Source organism: Macaca mulatta, chromosome 12 (assembly GCF_049350105.2).
Source record: "Macaca mulatta isolate MMU2019108-1 chromosome 12, T2T-MMU8v2.0, whole genome shotgun sequence".
Lineage (NCBI taxonomy): Eukaryota > Metazoa > Chordata > Mammalia > Primates > Cercopithecidae > Macaca > Macaca mulatta.
In genome coordinates this window covers 102,643,410-102,662,899 of record NC_133417.1, presented here as the reverse complement: position 1 = coordinate 102,662,899, position 19,490 = coordinate 102,643,410, and the positions used below count along the sequence as shown (strand labels likewise).

The following is a 19,490-nucleotide window of genomic DNA, read 5'->3' as shown; positions in this document are numbered from 1 at the left end:
GCCCTTTTTATCACAGGGGTTCTGTATTGGGATGTGGCAATTGCTACTTCCTTTGCCACTTTCCCCCTGCTTCACCTCCAGCAGTAGTATTCCTCAGGCTAGGTAGTAGACAAGAAAAATTGTAGAAACATGATGTATCCATCAGTTCTGCCTCCCCTGTTATTAAGTCAGGATTATTAATTATTTTAATTATTATCCTAATTATTAATAGGGTCTCTGTGGAGATATTTTGTGCTTCTACCTCACCCTGACCAGTACATACTTCTGCACTCAAGACTCTAAAGTATCTCTGAGGAGGTCTTCCAGAACATCGACCTCTAGGGAAATCTTTATCCTTTCTGAAGCCTAAGGAGGCTTCAGAATCCTCCCTTATGTTGGTCCAACTTGCGCAGCACTTGGCAGACATTCTACATTGTGTATAGTTTGGGAGTCATAGGCATTTTCTTCTTTAATTGATGATGGCATTTTAAAAATCTATATTTTGTTCTTTTTGTTGTTTTCTGGTTTGCAAGGACAGGTAGTGAGATAAGAATGGTTTTACATTTGATTTTTTGTCAGAATCTCTTTTGGCATTAGATCATATTTTTAATTCCTGATATCAGATACTTACCATCAGAATATATGCACTATTTAATGGAATCTAATAAAGCTTTTCTGAAAATATTGCTCATCATTACCTTAAAACTTGTACTTTGTGTGGTATTTCCATACAAAATATTTGCGTGTTTTTGTTTTGGTATTGTTTCTAGTAGCGGGTATAGTCTGACTAATATATAACTTAATGAATAGAGTGGGATGGTTTACAGTTGAAGTGTTTTTTTTCCCTAAAATTAAGAACTTCAGGACTTTTCTTGTGAGTGTTATAGTCAGATTTCCTTTTAAAAAAAAAAAAAGTAACCATCTTCACTCACTTATTTCAATGATTATTTTAAACTTTTGCCGAGTCCCCAGTACTACCAGATTGCACCCACTCCACCACCTGCCCATGTCATTCTGAGAATATAGCTTTGCCTTCTGTTTTGCAGAGTAAGAAAGAACCAATTTGTGAAAACCAACTCAGGCTCCAACCCCTGAAACACAAACTTACCTGTATCCTAACTCATCCTTAGCTTCTTATATTTATTTAGTGACATTCAGTCTTGTCCAAGGTTATTTCTACCTCTTGCAGTCTAGTTGTTATCACTTGCTATCAGTTCCCTCCTCCTGAGGGACCTCATTCCATCTACTGTTCTTTTTCTCTCTTGTATTTGAAGTCTTCTTCTCTCCATTGGTTTACAGCTTCACCACTTACTAACTGTGTTACTTTGAGGAATTACTTAACCCTTCATAGTCCTGCTTTCATAATTTCCTTATTTGTAAAATGAGGACATCAGGAAAAACTATTTTGCAGGATTGATCTAAAGACTAGAGATATGGTATACAAGGTTCTTTGTATAGTGCCCAGCACCTTGTAAGAGGCAATATTATCCTGTGACACACACTCCCACCAATTCCCTAATTTTCTGCTACCTTTCAAAGCCAAGCTTCTAGAAAAAGTAGTTTACATTCAGAATTTCTGCTACTTCACTACCCATTCACTCCTCACCTGCTGAAGTCTACTTCATTACCTTTCTGCTGAGGCTGCATTGGGTAAAGGTCCTCAATGACTTTCTAACCGACACAAACTTTCCTTTCTTTTTAATCTTATTTGACGTCCCAGAGACATTGTACCTACTCTCTAAAACTCTTCCTACCCTTGGTTTCCATAATACTACTCTCTTCTGGCAATGCTTTTACCTCCTTTTGTTTTCCTTTTTAAGCAGATTTCATATTTGGTTCTCCATTCTTTCACCACATATACTCACTCTGATGTTATCATCCCTAGCCATATATCTAGCCCCAGTCTCACTCCTGAGTTTTAGACTGCACTATCCACTACAATAGCCACTAGCCACATGTGGCAATTGAGCACTTGAAATGTGGTAAGACAGAATTGAGATGTCCCCTAAGTGTAAAATACATACTGGGTTTTCAAGACACAGCATGAAGAAAGAATGTAAAACATCTTGCTAATGTTTAAATTGATTGTACTTTTATATGATAATATTTAATATGTATTAGTTTAAATAAAAGACATTATTAAAAATTAATTCAACCTTTTTTTTTTACTTTTCTAACATGACAATGGGAAAATTTTAAATAACATATGTAGCTCACATTATATTTCTATTTGACAGTGCTGGTCTAGAGCCACATCTATCAACAGTATACCTCTACTAGAATTCCTACAAATACCACAAATTTTGTATATCACAAACCTAACTCCTTCTCTCCAACCCCTCACACACAATTACATGAGTATTGAGCTTTCCTTGTGTTCTATATTCAGTGAATGGTACCACCATCTGCTGGACAAGCTATAACTGCATTTACATAATCTCTTCCCTTGCCTATTGTATCTCTATATGTGTCTATAGAACTTATGATCATTCTGACTACTATTTCCCTCATCAGATTATAAGCTAATTCATTATATTAACTCATCAGATTATAAAATTAAACATAAGGGAATGTGTTTTTAACTGTTTCTACATTGTATAGCTAGATTATTAGTATATTGTAAATGCTGAGTAAATATTTTGAATTAATAAATGAAAGGTGATATGTTTTCTCTCTTTTTTTGTAATAGCCTTATTCTGATCATGGAGTTCAAGCAACATATCACCAGGTTTATGCTCCAAGTGCCATCAGTATGCCTGCGCCTGTGATGCAGCCTGAACCAATTAAAGTAAGAAGTTTGTTTTGACTTTTTACTCTGTATTTCTTCCATTGTATTTCAAGTTTTCCAACTTTCTCTTCTAGAAAGGAACAACTTTGGATATTTACGTCATATTTGTGATCAGAAGTACAGAATTAGCAAATTCTTTCGTGTGAAGGAAACATAACTCTAAATTAACTATAATGGTCATTTTTTTATTTGTTGTGGTAACATATGCAACTTAAAATTTTTCTATTTCAACCATTGTTAAGTGTGCAATTCAGTGGCATTAATTACTTTCACAATGCTATGCAACTATCACCATTGTTTCCAAACATTTTCCTCACCCCAGGTTGAAACTCTGCACCCATTAAGCAAAAACTCCTCCTTCGTGCTTCTTCCCAACCCCTAGTCCCTGGTAACCTGTAATCTATATTCTATCTATATGAATTTGCCTATTCTAGATATTTAATATACAGTAGTCTGATTTTTATTATCTACGTTGATGACATGTGACATTTATGGGGAGATGAAAACAATTAATGATCTCCTCTTCCAGTTTGGGAATCATATTCATGCCTTCTTAGTCAGATTCAGGCCAAAGAATGATAATCTAGTTATACCCATGTATATCCTCAATATATTTTGACTATCTACTATGTAGCAGGGAATTCTTCCTATTCCCTCATGAACAAGTTTCTTAGTGAAACTCTTGCATCATCCCTTTAAGGAAATGAACTTTATCTACAGTAAAGAGCAACTGTTGAGATGGTAATATGAATTCTGTATACAGTGTACTTTGGTGAGGAAGATAGGCATGGTCTTTGCATTAAAATAATGGATATTAGCTATTTCACACTCATATTTATGTTCTGGCCCATCCTATGCGTTGAACTCAATACCAAGACAGTCTACTTTAAGGAACCTCCCGATCTTCTCGTGTCCCTTCACCCCATTACCACTCACCGCCATTACCACTCACTGCATCCCTTCATTGACTTTACCACTATACACCAAACATGAAATAAAACAATAATTTTGACATATTGTCAAAACCTATAGTGTTACTAAACATTACTTATAGAGGCTTCATTTTTAGTATTGTTAGAATATCTAAAACAAACTTCTTCTGTCATTAACATTTACTCCAAATATACTTCTGCAGAAATGGCTGATATTGCTGTGCCATATTATGTAAGTGATAGTTATTTTCAGTTACTGAGAGAGAGCTGTATCACAAGTGATGGAAATTGTATAATTTATACAATTATACAAACTGAATATTTTGAATAGAGGATGGAGTGGTGGGTGGTATTTGGATAGGAGAAATTTCCAAATGATGTTAATGTTAAACGTTCTTAAAATTTAATTCTTCTAGCTTAAGAGTATATATTTCTCTAAATTTTCTTAGATCTGTGATTAGGTAACATCAGAAATTGTACGGAGAAACTGGTATCTTACTCTTCAATATAGTCATATAAAGATTACCAATTCTGGCCAAGTGTGGTGGGGCATACCTGTAATCCCAGCACTTTGGGAGGCCAAGGTAGGAGGATTGCTTGAAGCCAGGAGTTTGAGACCATAGTGAGACCATGCCTCTACAAAATAAAAATTTTAAAAACTAGCCAAGCATGGTGGTGCACCCCTATAGTGCTAACTACTCAGGAGGCTGAGGCAGGCTGATCACTTGAGCCCAAAGTTTCAAGGTTACAGTGAGCTATGATCACGCCATTGCATTCTAGTCTGGGCAACAGAGTGGGACCATGTAGATCTCTAAAATTAAAAAATAATAATAATTACCAATTCCTCTTTTGTTAGAGACAAAAAAAATAGACTTCCAAAGTCAAAACTGAAACACAAGACAATTATGTAGAATTTTGTTTTTCTCATTTTTACTTTTTAAGGTTAAATGTTCTATGCATTTTATACTCAATATTTTTCTTTAGGTGATTTAGTGACCCTCAATACAAAATGATGCCCCACTCAGAGACAGAAACTCCAAAACCACTTCTGTAGTTTTCTAGAACTGTATAATGCTGTAGAAATGCTTTAATATGCATGTATTACTATGTGGCAAATTATCTATTTTTATTTATAGTGCATTTGTATTATAACATGGAAATCTTAATATACAAATGTTGTTCTACATTACAAAACAATCTTTTTCTAGAACATATTACTAATATTAAAATATTAGTGAATGACATTTGAAACATTAGCCTTTTTTTACTTCCAATGCAAATTTTCTCTAGTACCAAAAATCTTGGTGACTTTTAAAATAGAAAGGTGGAAATATTCTTTGGAAGAGTTGTTGTTTTTATAAGTGTAAAACTCATTTTTAAAACTCTAATGATTACAACTTTATGAATGTTAATCGAGGATATCCCAAAGTAGGAATTTCAGATGTCAAAACTATCTTGAAGCAACAAATCTATTCCATAAAATAGAAACCTTATGCAGAGTTCGAAGCACAAGTCTAACTGCTGTGAAGTACTGTTTACCAGAAATTACTCATTGACTGTAAGCCACAGCTTACATACTCTGTCAAATCAAATACAAAAACGAGTAAATACAAAACAGACCAATATAGAGGTAACTAGATAAATATGATACTAATTAGGGCCATCATTCCCTAATTCAGCAGTAACATCTCACACAGAAACAAGTTTTAGGCCACGTGTGGTAACTCACACCTGAACCCCAGCACTTTGGGAGGCCAAGGCGGGAGGATCACTTGAGCCAGGAGTTTGAGGCCAGCCTGGCAATATGGCGAGACCCCATCTGTAATTTTGAAAAAGAAAAAAAAGAGAATTAAGTTTTAAAGTCAAAAAAAGCAAAACCACATAACGTCAAAATTATCCCACTGAATTAGACTAGGAAGGAACAAAAGGGAAATCTGTATTTCTGGGTATATGAACTATTATATTTCTAAGATAAATATCAAATCCCAAGGTATGAAGGGTATGAGTGGAGAATTCTAAAGTGTTTCGGTTTTCTTACAGTGTTTTTACATTTTTGCATTAATATAAGTATCTAATAAAATTGTTCTCATATGGATTAAATTCAATGTCTATTTTATTTAACTCCCATGTCTACTAACAATCGATGAAAACATACAGCTATTAAGGATCATATTTAACCACTTGCCCAGGCTATAAGGAATTTCTTCTAGTTAAAGGACTGATTGGACTTAAATGAAAAACACAAGTAGTGGTCTACAAAGTGTGATTCAGAAATAAATTGGAGAGGGATCTGAACTACTACCACTATCTGCTTCTAGTTCAGAGGCCCGGAGCGTGCACTTACCTAAAAATTAGCAACTATCTCTACTTCACAAAAAGATTCCACTACCAGTATCTTTTTCCCAACCATTTCCTCATTTGAGTATCATTAATACTTCTTGTAAATCAATTTAGAGACTAAAATTGTGTTGTATTCTGAAAAACCTAGGAAGGACAAGTATAAAGCAATGTAATCTAGAGAGCAGAGGCAGGAAAAGCTGGTGCTTTGTAGCTCTGAATATATAAGGAGGGTATAAATTTTCATGTATGCTATACATAGTCAAACAATAGACAGCCTCAGATTCTCTAGAATAAGTTTTTTACTCATAAAGAATGAAGCAGGAGGAGCAATAAATGCTCATCCACTTAGACATTAGAAATTGTGTAGGTTCTGTGTCCACCAAGCCTCTTTTTTGATGTAAATCTAAAAGAGGGGACATAGCACAGTAAGGAGAATCAAGTGTTTGTGACACCAGTTCTAATTGTCATGGGTAGATCCCCATTCAAGGATGAGTAAACAGAAAAGTATATATTTATATTATATGGATTCTGTGAAAAAAATTGAATATGGCACTACATTGAAGGCAAGGATGAATAGTATAAATATGTATATATGTATAAGAACATATGTATGAGAGGAAATTAAATATAATTTTTAAGATATATCCCATATTCTCAGTAATAGATCTTTTAAAAACAATTGCAAACTGAAAAATAGGAAAAATGAAATGGTTGCTGGCTAGTGTAAGAAAATACTGTCCAAAAACTATTGCCATGATGGAAAGAATCATATTTGCCTTTGTCATAATGGGCCAGTAGTCACATAAGAAAATGAAATCCTTGATAGAGAAGGATATTTTTAATTCTTCCAGAATGTAAAAGACAATAACATGAAAGATGAAATGATGAGATAAAATGCTAGAATAGAGAGAGCAGAGAGACAGGTCCAACCAAAAAATAGTAATTCTCAAGAAAAGAATACAGAATAAATGGAACGAAAAGAATGTGCAGAAATTTTAACAGCAAAACAAAAACAAAAACACTGTGACTTGAATTTACAAATCAAAAAAGAATTCATCATGCCTCAAGCAAAATTAATGAGAGGCAACCCATGCATAGATATCCTGGCAGTTATCTTTCCCCCATCATCCCATCTCATCAAATGTCCTTGGCCTTTTTAACCTGTTTTTTAACATTTTACTTTAAAATAATTTTACACTTACAGAAAGGTTGTAAAAATAATACATAGAGTTCATGTATCTCTTCACTCAACTTCTAATTTTAACAGCTTACATAATCGAAACAATTAGCAAAACCAAGAAATTAGCATTCATAAAGTACTATTAAGTAAACTACAGACCTATTAAGTAAAGTATAAACTTCACCATTTTCTTCACTTATGTTCTTTTTCTGTTCTAGGATCTAATCTAAGATCCTACATTAATTTGTCATGTCTCCTTATTCTCTACCAATCTGTGGCATTTACATAGTCTTTTATTGTCTTTCATGACCTTGATTCTTTTTTAAAAAACTGATTATTTTGTAGAACACTCTTCACTTTGAGTTTGGCCTATGTTTTCTCTTAATTAGATAAAGGTTATGAATTTGGGACAATAATATCACAGAGGTGATATGCCCTTATCAGTGTGTCATATCAGGGGATATGAGATGCCAATATGTCTAATTACTGGCAGTGTTAACTTTGATCACTTTAAGCTTAAAAAGTAACTTGCCCACAGTAGCATAGTTGAGTAAGGGGCAGATCCAGGATTCTAATCCAAGCATGCTTTCTACCATGGAGAAAAAGTTAGCTGGTCTCTTAAATCCTCGCAGTGAAGATCCCTGACAAACCATGCACAAAGAACTTCCCATTAGGATTTTAGTGCGTCCCTCTTAACTATGAACATGCAGCCCGTTAGAAGAAAACCTCTAGAGTGAGAGAACAAAATAAACAGAAAAAAAGAAATTCATAAGAAACATACAATGCAGGGAGCAGAAGAAAATGTCAAAGAAACTACAATTAATATCCTCTCCGGAATAGGCAAAAACTAATGAGAAGTGGTACATGCATAGACAGCCTGATACTTTTTCTCTCAAACATCTGTCCTTTTAATTTGTTTAGCCTTGCATTTTGAAATAATTTCAGATTTACTGAGAAGTTATAGAAATAATAGAGTTTCTGTATATCCTTCACCTACTTCATCCTTTGGCTAGAGGGCACTGGCACAGGAAATGAACATCAGTACAGTCCTCTAAACTATACACCTTATTCTAAAATGTCACTAGTTTTTTCACTAATGTGATAACTGAAATAAATTATGTATGAGTTAAATATTAAAGGCAAAAGTTTTCAGAAAGTAGCATCAAAAAAGACTGAGGTGAATAATAATAGAGAAAAGATAAAATTAGATTAATCCAAGAAGTCCAATATTTTTTAAATTGGAGAAAGAGGAATAGAGAAAATCATTTGGAGGAAATTATCAATAAATTAATACAAGAAACTTAAGGACAAGAGCCTCTAAATTGAAAGTCTCTAAACTGAAACTCCTAGAAACTTAAGGACAAGAGTCTCTAAATTGAAAGGGCCTACCAACTACTTGCCACGATTACTGCAAAAGACTCACACTAAGGCCAGTTATTTCAGAATGGCAGGAATAATAGAAAAAAATTCAGAATGGTAGGAATAATAGAAAAATTCCAAAAGCTTCTAAAGAGAGAAAATAGATCACATTTCCCCTTGATCTTATCCATTTTTTAAAATAAATTTTACAATAACTTTTACCTCAAATGTATCATATAACCTGGAAATAATTACGTCTCAATGGTTCACTTTGTAAGAATGTTTAGTGTATTTTTTGCAGTAATTTTCTGCTTTCTTTTTCATCTTGCAGACTTTAAATAGAATTCTATCAATTTCAGTTAGTTTCTTTGTGTACAACTAAATCAGATAAAATACATTGAGATAAAATTCCATTCCATACATTTTCTTTGCCATTCTTTCTTAAGAACTTTAGACCTTAGGTATATCATTCAAGAACCAGTGTTATTAAAGAGCGTTGTATTTTTTGTTTATATTTAAACTTCAAAATATAACAAATTTAAAAGTATTTGTACATTGCAGAACACTTTATCTTTGCAGAATAAATTCTTTCTGCAATGAGATATTCCTAACCCAAACTGTAGTAGCTCTTCATTGCAATGTGAAAGTAGCTGCCTATTTCTTCTTGTAAACCTTTAAGGAAGAGTTCTTCATGTCATCCTGGAAACTTAAACCAAGGTTTATTTAAAGGCCTCCTCATTCAACTTTAAAGTTTGGTCAAATAATTTTTACTTAAAAAATATTTATAGGATATCTCTTCTGTTCCATACTGTCAATTTTGTCTTATTCATATAATGCTTATATGAGCTAGAGATTACTTCAGTTCCCTTTATTTTCACTTCCTATATTGACTTTTGGTAAGTTTTTTTTCTCATTTTTGAATGCTGCTCCTTAAGTAAGTTTCTTAAAAATAAGGAACAGAAATAAAAAATCAGATCAGTGTGTTTATCCTTCTAATCTGAAAAAAAAAATGTATCTGTTTAATTGGAGGATGATATTACAACTATAGCTAAAATAGGCTAGGCACAGTGGCCCATGCCTGTAATCTCGGCACTGTGGGACGCCAAGGTGGGCAGATCATTTGAGGCCAGGAGTTCGAGACCAGCCTGACCAATGCAGTGAAACCCTGCATCTACTAAAAATACAAAAAAAAATTAGCTGGGCGTGCTGGTGCATGCCTGTAATACCAGCAACCCGGGAGGCTGAGGCATGAGAATCACTTGAACCCAGGAGGCAGAGGTTTCAGTAAACCAATATCATGCCACTGCACTCCATCCTGGGTGACAGAGCAAAACTGTCTCAAAAAAAAAAAAAAAAAAAAAAAACAGCTAAAATAAAACTTTACTTAAGGATTTAAGTTATTATTGCCATTTCTGTTACATATTGCTACATACTGTCAAATATGGCAGAATCTTCATGTATTATGGGCCATTAGTTAACTATAAATCACATAAATAAGTTGCCCTTCACATAGAAATAACATATGGGTTCTACCATATGACAAGCCTTAAGTAAGAGCTCATCCTCAGTAGTTCATCAAACGTCCATTGAGCATGACAATTGAAGAATAATTTTGCAGTGCTATAAATACAATTAATAAGACCTTACCCTCAAGATAACTTTCAGCTTTCTTCATGACCTGAGCCCATAATTTTCTTGTAACTTTAACTGTTACTTTAGAATTGTCATTGGCTATTTCCTTTAAATATGGCAAAATTCAGTTGTACTTTTTATTGAAACTGGCAGGACCTAAGTTAAATTATCTTGTTTTGGAAACAAGTAAAAGGAATAAATGAGGGAAATATCAATAGATCTTCTCTAGGATATCAGGTTAAGTTATAAGTACCATAATGTGCATTTCTAAAAATTCTTATGTGAACATTTGTGACTCAAAGGTATCACTTTTCTATTTTGAGATGAATAAATACTATTAGTCAGCAACAAGGCAAGGATGTCCCCTCACCATTTTTTTTTCAACTAACAGTAAAACACAGAATAAATACAGATTTAACTTAACCATGGTAGCAAGTGCACAAATACTTATCTTCCTAAATATCTAAACATATGTCTAGTTAATCTTGTTCTTTTAGTCTCAAAAGCACTAGTGTTTTATAGCTTCTTTCTCTCAAGGTTTCTATTAAACTTGTTATTTCTGATTTGTATTTTCATTTAATTAAAGTGAATCCAATATATTTAAGTCTGGTAATAAATTATTCCCACATTATAAAGTTGTCTTAGTTCAGGCTGCTATAACAGCTATATCATAGACTGGGTAGCTTATGCAACAAACATTTATTTCTCAAAGTTTTGGAGACAAAAAGGTTGGAAAGTCCAACACTGAGGTGCTGGGAGGTCTATTATCTGTTAAGGACTGACTTTCTGGTTTGCTGATGTCTGTCTTCTCATTTCTGCAAGGTGAAAAGCAGAGAGAGCAGAAGCAAGCTCTTTCCTGTCTCGTCTTACAAGGGCAGTAATCCCATTCATGAGAGCCCACCCTCATGACCTAATTACCTCCCAAAGATCCCGCCTCCAAATGCCATCACACTGGGGACTGGGCTTTAACATATGAATGTGGCTGGGACACAAACATTCAGTCCATAGCAAGAATATGTTCACCCTATGCTCTTAAAGCACCTTATTAAGGTTTCCTTTCATAGTATATCAGAAGTTCTCAGCCTCAAAATTTCTTTCCAGCCTAGAAAGGTTAAACCAGGGGTCACAAAAGGGCCCAATAGTAAATGTTTTCAGTTTTACAGGCTTAAATACATAGTTGCTATCAAAACTACCCAGCTCTGCCATTGTAGCATGAAAGTAGCCATAGACATAACAGAAACAATGAGTAAGGCTGTGTTCCAGTAAAACTTAATCTATAAAACAGGTGATGAGCCAGATTTGACCTGCTGTCCATAGTTTTATGACCCTTGAGTTAATCCATTAACAGGTTAATGTATCCTCTTAAAGTATAATATGAAATATAGCATAAATTCATTTGTTATAATTTCATTTTTAATTATATCTTTTAAATCTACTTTTTAGTTTAACATGGATTATCTGACCCTGAGCCTCTGGGCTGTTTTGATATTTACATTTGCCATAAGCCCTTCCTAGCCAAAATACTTAAGTAGGGGGAAAGTGTAAGTAAAAGGTAATTTGAGATATTCATTCATTCCTGTGTAAGGATGAGGATTGATTGATACAGTATTCTGAGTAAATCCTACACTTCTTTTATAGGGAAAAATCTTACTGTTTTATTTTCATATCCAATTATGGTTTTCCATTCTTAGTTTGAGCACTTACTTTCCTTGCATTCTGAGTCTATCATTCCTTCTAACTGAACATTCTTTTCTCCTTTTACCTAATGTTTTTTCTTTTCCCTTAGAACCTAGACTACATGGATAGGCAGTGTACTTTTCATGACATAAAATTCAACTTATGACACCTTAATCTCTTACAGAATAGTTTTTTAAACATTCTTTAGATAACATCTTCCTCTACTTTCAGGACATATGATGAGAGCAGGTAGCAGGATTTTGTATTCTACACATCATTAATATTTTTAATTTATCTGTCTTAGAAAGGTGTGGGGAGGAATATAGGGGTATCTTTTTTATTCCATATGAAATTATTACATATGAAATTATTTCTTCAATATTGCAATCTAGTCAAACTACTCATCTTAAGATAATTACCAAGATATATTTGACAGCTTCTTATTAGCCAAATCCCAAGGGTCTTGTGCTAGTCCATGCCCCCTTAAATTTTATTTAATTCAATACTGTCACCTAGCCTGTCCTCAACTTTTATTATTCCTAAGATGTGACTCTCTTTGCCTTCAGTTTGATCTTTCAATGTCTCTTTAAGAAATATATTTCTTCATCTCTTATCAACTACCTTAATTATAGCACAATTCTCTTTGTCCTCTAAACTGTCTTCCTAAGGGAGTTTTCTAAGTCCATTGTTGTAAAAGAAGTCAAAAACAGTCTTGTATGATCAGAACCCTTCTACCAGACTGTCTAATGTCAATTTGGCACTGCGTCTTCTATGTCTTCTTCATCATTGTCTGGTACTAGTTCAGAAGCAGTCATCTCCATCAAGTTGTCTTTTGTAAATTCCTCTGGTGTAGTGTCTATTAGCTCTTTAATTTTTCTTAAATCTGTATCTTGAAACCATTCAATCCTCCACCATTTTTGCCATATCCATAATCTCTTTCATGATTTCCTTGATTGACTTTGTTGTAAATCCTGTGAAGTTAGGTACAACATCTAGACACAGTTTTCTCCAGTAGGAATTTATTATTTCAGGCTTGATAGTTTTCACAGCTTTTTCTATAACAATGGCATCTTCAATGCTGTAATCCCTCAGACTTGCATGATGTTCTCTCTTTTGGGGTTCTCTTGCATAGCATTAACAATTCTCTCCATAGAATATCATGTGTAATGCACCTTAGAGGTCCTTATGACCCTCTGTGGTTGAATTAGAGGCATTGTGCTTAGGGACAAGTAGATCACTTTGATGCCTTCAATGCAAAAGTCTGGCATCTGGTGTTTATGTTTTCCCTTCAAGACTCAGTTATTAGCAGCTTTATGGATAAGGGCAGTACTGATCATAAACCTGACTGCATTTGCACAAAACACTAGAGTTAGCCTCTCCCTTCCTGCCTTAAATCCTAGTGCTTGCTTCTCTTCCTTATTAATAAAGTCTTTTGTGGGTTTGTGTTTTTTTTTGTTTTTGTTTTTGTTTTTGTTTTTTTGACTAAGGCACTTCTGCCTGCATTAAAAACCTATTTAGGCAGATATCCTTTTTCTTCAGTGATTTTCGTAATGGCATCTTGGAACTCATCTGCTGCCTTTTGGAAGCTGTTTCTCCTGTTATCTTGACATTTTTTAAGCCAAACCTCTTTCTAAAATTATCAAACCACCTTTTAGAGGCATTACATTATCCAGCTTTAGATCCTTCACCTTCCTTTTGCTTTAAGTTATCATATAATGACTTTGCTTTTTCTCGAATCATATTAGAGTCTATAGGTATGCCTTTCTTACCATAGCAATCCCACATCCACATAAAATCTGCATTTTTCAATACAAGATCAAAAGGTATTATTTTGCAAAAAGTGCAAGGTGTTTGTGCCTACTGGCATACTTGCAGCAATGCCTTCATGAATTTCCTTTTTTTTTTTTTTTTTTTTTTTTTTTTTGCCGTGGTCCTTAACACTGGATTCATTTGTCTTGAAATGGTGGGCACCCTCAGCTGCAGATCTCAATCTGCAGTATATATCAAGCAATTCAACTTTTTCTTGTATTGTCATGACTTTGCTTCTTGGGAGCACTTCCTGCATCACTAGTGGCATTTCATAAGGGTTCTATGGTGTTATTCAAGGTTTACAGTATTGCACTAAACACGAGAAATATGCGAAAAGTGAGAGAGATTAAATTTTACTTTGACATGCTATTTACTGGAGAGGTGAACTGCTCACACAGAGATGATTGTCATCACACGGTATTTTGGGCAGACACAACACTTGAGCTCACCATTTGAGCTTACTGCAACAGAACAGGAAATGGCTGTGAAATTTTTACAGTAGTATAGTATGTACTACAGTAAATTTTATGAAGTTATGATATAGTGCTGCATCTTTACATTTGTTTACATTTCTCTCAACCGCAAATGGCACCATGTCTGTGTCTGTGTGTAGAAGTTTTGATAAATTTCAACTTTTTATTAAATATTTGTGTATATTTTATGGTAGTAAATGATAGAATGACCCTACATATATTTTATGCACTCATGACATGCCTAACTTTAAAAGTGCCTTATTAACTTTTTCAATATTTCTGGGCAGTAAAGCTCATCTGTGAGTTTTTTCAAATTGTTGCAAATCTCCAAAGAATTTTCTGATATATTTACTGAAAAAACTTCACATGTAAGTGACCAGGCGCAGTGGCTCATGCCTGTAATTCCAGCACTTTGGGAGGCCAAGGCAGGGGAATCACTTGAGGCCAGGAGTTCAAGACCATCCTGGCCAACATGGCAAAACCCTGTCTCTACTAAAAATACAAAAATTAGCCAGGAATGGTTGTACATGACTGTAATCCCAACTACTCAGGTGGCTGAGGCATGATAATCGCTTGAGCCCAGGAGGCAGAGGTTGCAGTGAGCTGAGATCATGCCACTGCACTCCAGCCTGGGCAAAAGAGTGAGATACTGTCTCAGACAAAAAAAAAAAAAAAAAAAAAACCTTCACACATATTTATTAAGTGCACCCATGCAGTTCAAACCCATGTTGTTCAAGGATCAGCTGTATTAATTTCTCTCTCCACTGCCAAAACCCTTTTCAAAGCTCTATTACTGCCTAATGAGAATACTATATATTTATTTTCTTTTGTTTTTTTTGAGACAGAGTCTCACACTGTCGCCTAGGCTGGAGTGCAGTGGAGCGATCTTGACTCACTGCAAGCTCTGCCTCCCAGGTTCGAGTGATTCTCCTGCCTTCGCCTCCTAAGTAGTTGGGACTGCAGGCGCATGCCACCATGCCCAGCTAATTTTTGTATTTTTAGTAGAGACAGGGTTTCACCATATTGGCCGGGCTAGTCTCGAACTCCTAACCTCAGGTGATCCACCCACCTCGGCCTCCCAAATTGCTGGGATTACAGTCATGAGCCACGGCGCCCAGCCCGGGATTACTATATATTTCTTCAAGACTTCTACATCTTCACTTTCCATCTTTTAGTCATGCATAAAATCTGAATTTAGTTTTTTATCTGACATTAATTTTTCCCCTGTTATCACTCTTATCAACTTTTAGTGACACTCTTACCATTAAATATTACATTCTCTGGCCGGGAGCAGTGGCTCATGCCTGTAATCCCAGCACTTTGGGAGGCCTAGGTGGGTGGATCACCTGAGGTCAGGAGTTCGATACTAACCTGAGCAACACAGTGAAACCCCATCTCTACTAAAAATTCAAAAATTAGCCAGGCATGGTGGCATGCACCTGTAGTCCCAGCTACTCACAAGGCTGAGACAGGAGAATTGCTTGAGCCCAGGAGGCGGAGGTTGCAGTGAGCTGAGATCATGCCACTGCACTCCAGCCTGGGTGACAGAGTGAGACATGTTCTCTCATTTTCCCATATTTATCAACCTAAATTATTCATATATGAATATACTGAAGTTAGCACTGCTCCTTGTTCTCTCTAGCACATTGAGGCTTTAACCAAGTAATTTCACATACATAAAACGGTTTGACTGCATGTATCTCTATTTTCTCCTGAGAGGACCAGTATATACCAGGTTACAGCCAATAACCTCTAAGTAGTTAACTACGTATGAATGGCTGTGTATTATCATAGTAGATCTAGTCATTCAACAAATGCTTACTGAGCACCTACCTTGTGCTTGCCATTATTCTAGACACTGGGAATACAGTTACGAACATTAGTAAATGGTACTGGACGGTATTAAACAGGCCAGGGAAATCTAGGCCAGTCTGTAGAGTTTGGTTTTAGCAAACCCAACAAATTTGAGCCACTAGAGCCATGCTGTCTCCAATATGGTACCCACTAGCCACATGAGGCTATTGAATTTCAATTTTAAATTAATTTAAATTAAATTAAAAATTCAGTTCCTGAGTTGCAACTAACCACATTTCAAGTGCTAAACAGCCACATGGAACTAGTGGCCACCATACTTAATAGTGTAATCGTAAAACATTCCCATCAACGTGGGCCATTCTATTGGACAGCGCTGCTCTAGAGATAGTGGAACAAATATGGAAATTTTTGAGCCTATTCAAAATTTAAAATATGTCTTAGGACAGCATGATTCCCTAAATTAGAAGCTGGCCTAGGCCCAAATTGCCAAAAAGGTAGTAGTAACTAGGTTGATTCTTTGACCCAAACTAGTATTAACAACAACAAAAAAAAAATCCCAGGATGACACAGGTATATGGAATTCTTCTGAATTACACAGCATAAGTACCTGTATGCCTGTCCTACTTATGCCCACTTAAAGGATACTTTTGGGTTTTGGACAACTTTCTTTTTTTTTTTTTTTTTTTTTGAGACGGAGTCTTGCTCTGTCACCCAGGCTGGAGTGCAGTGGCACAATCTCGGCTCACTGCAAGCTCTGCCTCCCGGGTTCATGCCATTCTCCTGCCTCAGCCTCCTGAGTAGCTGGGACTACAGGCGCCCGCCACCACGCCCGGCTAATTTTTTTTGTATTTTTAGTAGAAACGGGTTTTCACTGCATTAGCCAGGATGGTCTTGATCTCCTGACCTCGTGATCCACCCGCCTTGGCCTCCCAAAGTGCTGGGATTACAGGCGTGAGCCACTGCGCCCTGCCAGGGTTTGGGGCAGCTTTCTAAATAACCTCCTGCAAAAAACACTATTCCCCTTTTAAAAACAAGTTTTTAAGACACACCTAATAGAAGGAAATGTTGTAACTCGTAATCTGTGCTGACCCATCCCTCATTTTATTTACTAAACATTTATACTGTAACACTAGACTAGAGATTGTCAAATACAGATTCTAAGCTCTCACAGAGCAGGGACAAGCTTTTCCTGAGTTCTGGAGCCCTCCTAATTGCTAGCCCCTCACTTTGTAACATTCTAATTTAATTTGTACCAAGGTTCTGCAAATATTTAGTGAATGTTGATTGATGGTCTGCACTCATCTGTTCTAACTTGTGTGTGTGTGTGTGTGTGTGTTTTTTTCCATTCAGTCTTCCTGATCTATATTTTCTCTTTACTTAACAGACAGTGTGGAGCATTCATTATTAAGACAATTGGGCAGCTCTAGTCCAGCTCAACTGATTTCTTGTCCAATGATCCTTGTGTGGCCGAGATCCAGCTTCAACGAACCAGCTAGAAGCTGCGCGTTGTGAAACTTAGTGTTAATACCTCACCATACTCAGTTATTCCACTATAAACTGTCTAAATTTGATGAAATTTGCTTTTTCAGCTGTTCTACAAAATTATTTAGGTAGATGTGGCATGTTGGTTTTTTATGTGCTAATCTAACTGTAATGACCTTTTCTACAACATGTTTTATCCATTCCATAAATAATAACCACATTGGGAATAGTGAGGTGTCTTTTATTTTCTCTGCTTTGTGTTATTTTTTCTTAACAAACTATTAGATGTTATGTTTCATATTATTTGATATTTATTTTCATATTTAGGATAAGAATCATTTTTAATTATAATACTTTTAATACTTTCATATATTTTACAACAGTATACTATTTAATCTTAATGACTTAATTCTATTTTTGCTTTGCTGTTTTGTCATTTAATATGCTTTTGTCTAATTTTTCATTCATTTGTTACTGTTACTCCTTATTTAATTTTGCGTCTGCCATGGTTTTCAGAATCTGAATAGTATTTATACTTCTTTTTTTATAACATTTTCCAAATATTAGAAATACCATCAACATGATCAATATTCTTGCCTTTTCATATAATTTGACCATATTAAATTTTTTCTTCAATGTTTGAGACAACATTGAAATATTCCTATAACATAACTTATTTGGTATCAAATTTTATAAAATATGGATCCACCTTTGGAATTTTGATAAAAGAAGGGTTCATCTCTGACATGATCCCATAACATTGACTGAAATTCCACCAAATTAATGTTCTTTGAATGCTTTAATCCTTAAACCTTTTCTTCTTATATGCAACCAATATATTCAATTATATATGTGATTAATTTTTAAAAGGACAATTGTTTTCATAAAATGCAAAACTATTTTTTACACCAAAGGAAAATTTAGATCCTGATTCTAAATAAAATTTTATAGTAAAAATTGGAAAATAGATGGGAGGGGGAGTCATTCATTGTTCAAAAGGTACAGAACAAATCATAGGGGTTTTTAATCTCTAAAATTTCTACAGTAGTACAGGAAATATTCCTCTTTACATTCATTTGCAGTTCTTTCACTGACCTCCTAATTTTAGGTGGAGGGGGCAGGGGAGCCATAAAAGTTGATATTCCCCTAATAAATCTATCTCTTTCCTCTCCTGTTTCAACCCCAAATGTATTTCATGCTCAGCAGCAGAAGAAGAAATAATAGGATATAGATCACAAAGGTTTTTCTGGTGAGTCAAATAGGGTGTTTTCTTTTGAAACCGTAATGAATATGTTTGCCATCAAATGGTTTCATGAGAACAGTAGAACCTTATGAATGTATACTAGCATACAAGGATCTCAAGTACATTAATTATTCTCAGTTTTAGGAATGTAAATAGATTAAGTCCCACAATGAAATTTCAAAAGTTTTTGTTCTGTAAGTAAAAAATTACTAACCACTGATGTTCGAGATTTTCTTTTAATAGCACTATCCTTGAGAACCAAAAAGTTTATGTTTTGATTTTCAAATGTTAAACAAGATGCTAAACAAATCCTGGACTGTTAATAAAAATTAATGATGTATTATTGGATAAGGAATTTTGATAATAATTGATACCCAAGTTTGTTTCTTCCACAGCTATATAGATTATATGCATACACATTTATACATTTATATACATATATAAACACATATATAATTTATACATATGCACTTTCTTAGAATTTAGCTTTGATAAGCTAATAAAAATTTTGAAGTTTGACAATTGACTAAATGGAGGATATCATTCAGCCTTCTTCATGGCCTAGCTTAATAGCCCAAACATGTTACTTTTTTTTTTAAGAGACAGTCTTGCTCTGGGGCCCAGGCTGGAATGCAGTTATGTGATCATGGCTCACTGTGACCTCAAACTCCTGGGCTCAAGCCATCCTTTCACCTCAGCCTCCCTAGTAGCTAGGATTACAGGTATGTACCACCACACCCAGGTAATGTTTTATTTTTTGTAGAGACAGGGTCTTACTAGG

At 35.0% G+C, this 19,490-nt stretch overlaps 1 protein-coding gene across 2 annotated transcripts in view; it reads left to right on the top strand.

Moving 5' to 3' along the window:
- The window catches only part of BOLL (boule homolog, RNA binding protein), a 61,545-nt gene extending 42,472 nt beyond the window's left edge, over positions 1-19,073 (top strand). The window contains 2 exon segments of one of the 2 annotated variants that reach the window (NM_001193795.1): positions 2,669-2,767; positions 17,369-19,073. In NM_001193795.1, coding sequence (NP_001180724.1) covers positions 2,669-2,767; positions 17,369-17,392 — 123 coding nt within the window. In that variant the 3' untranslated portion in view covers positions 17,393-19,073. 2 annotated transcript variants of the gene reach the window in all.
- Positions 19,074-19,490: the final 417 nt, after the last annotated feature.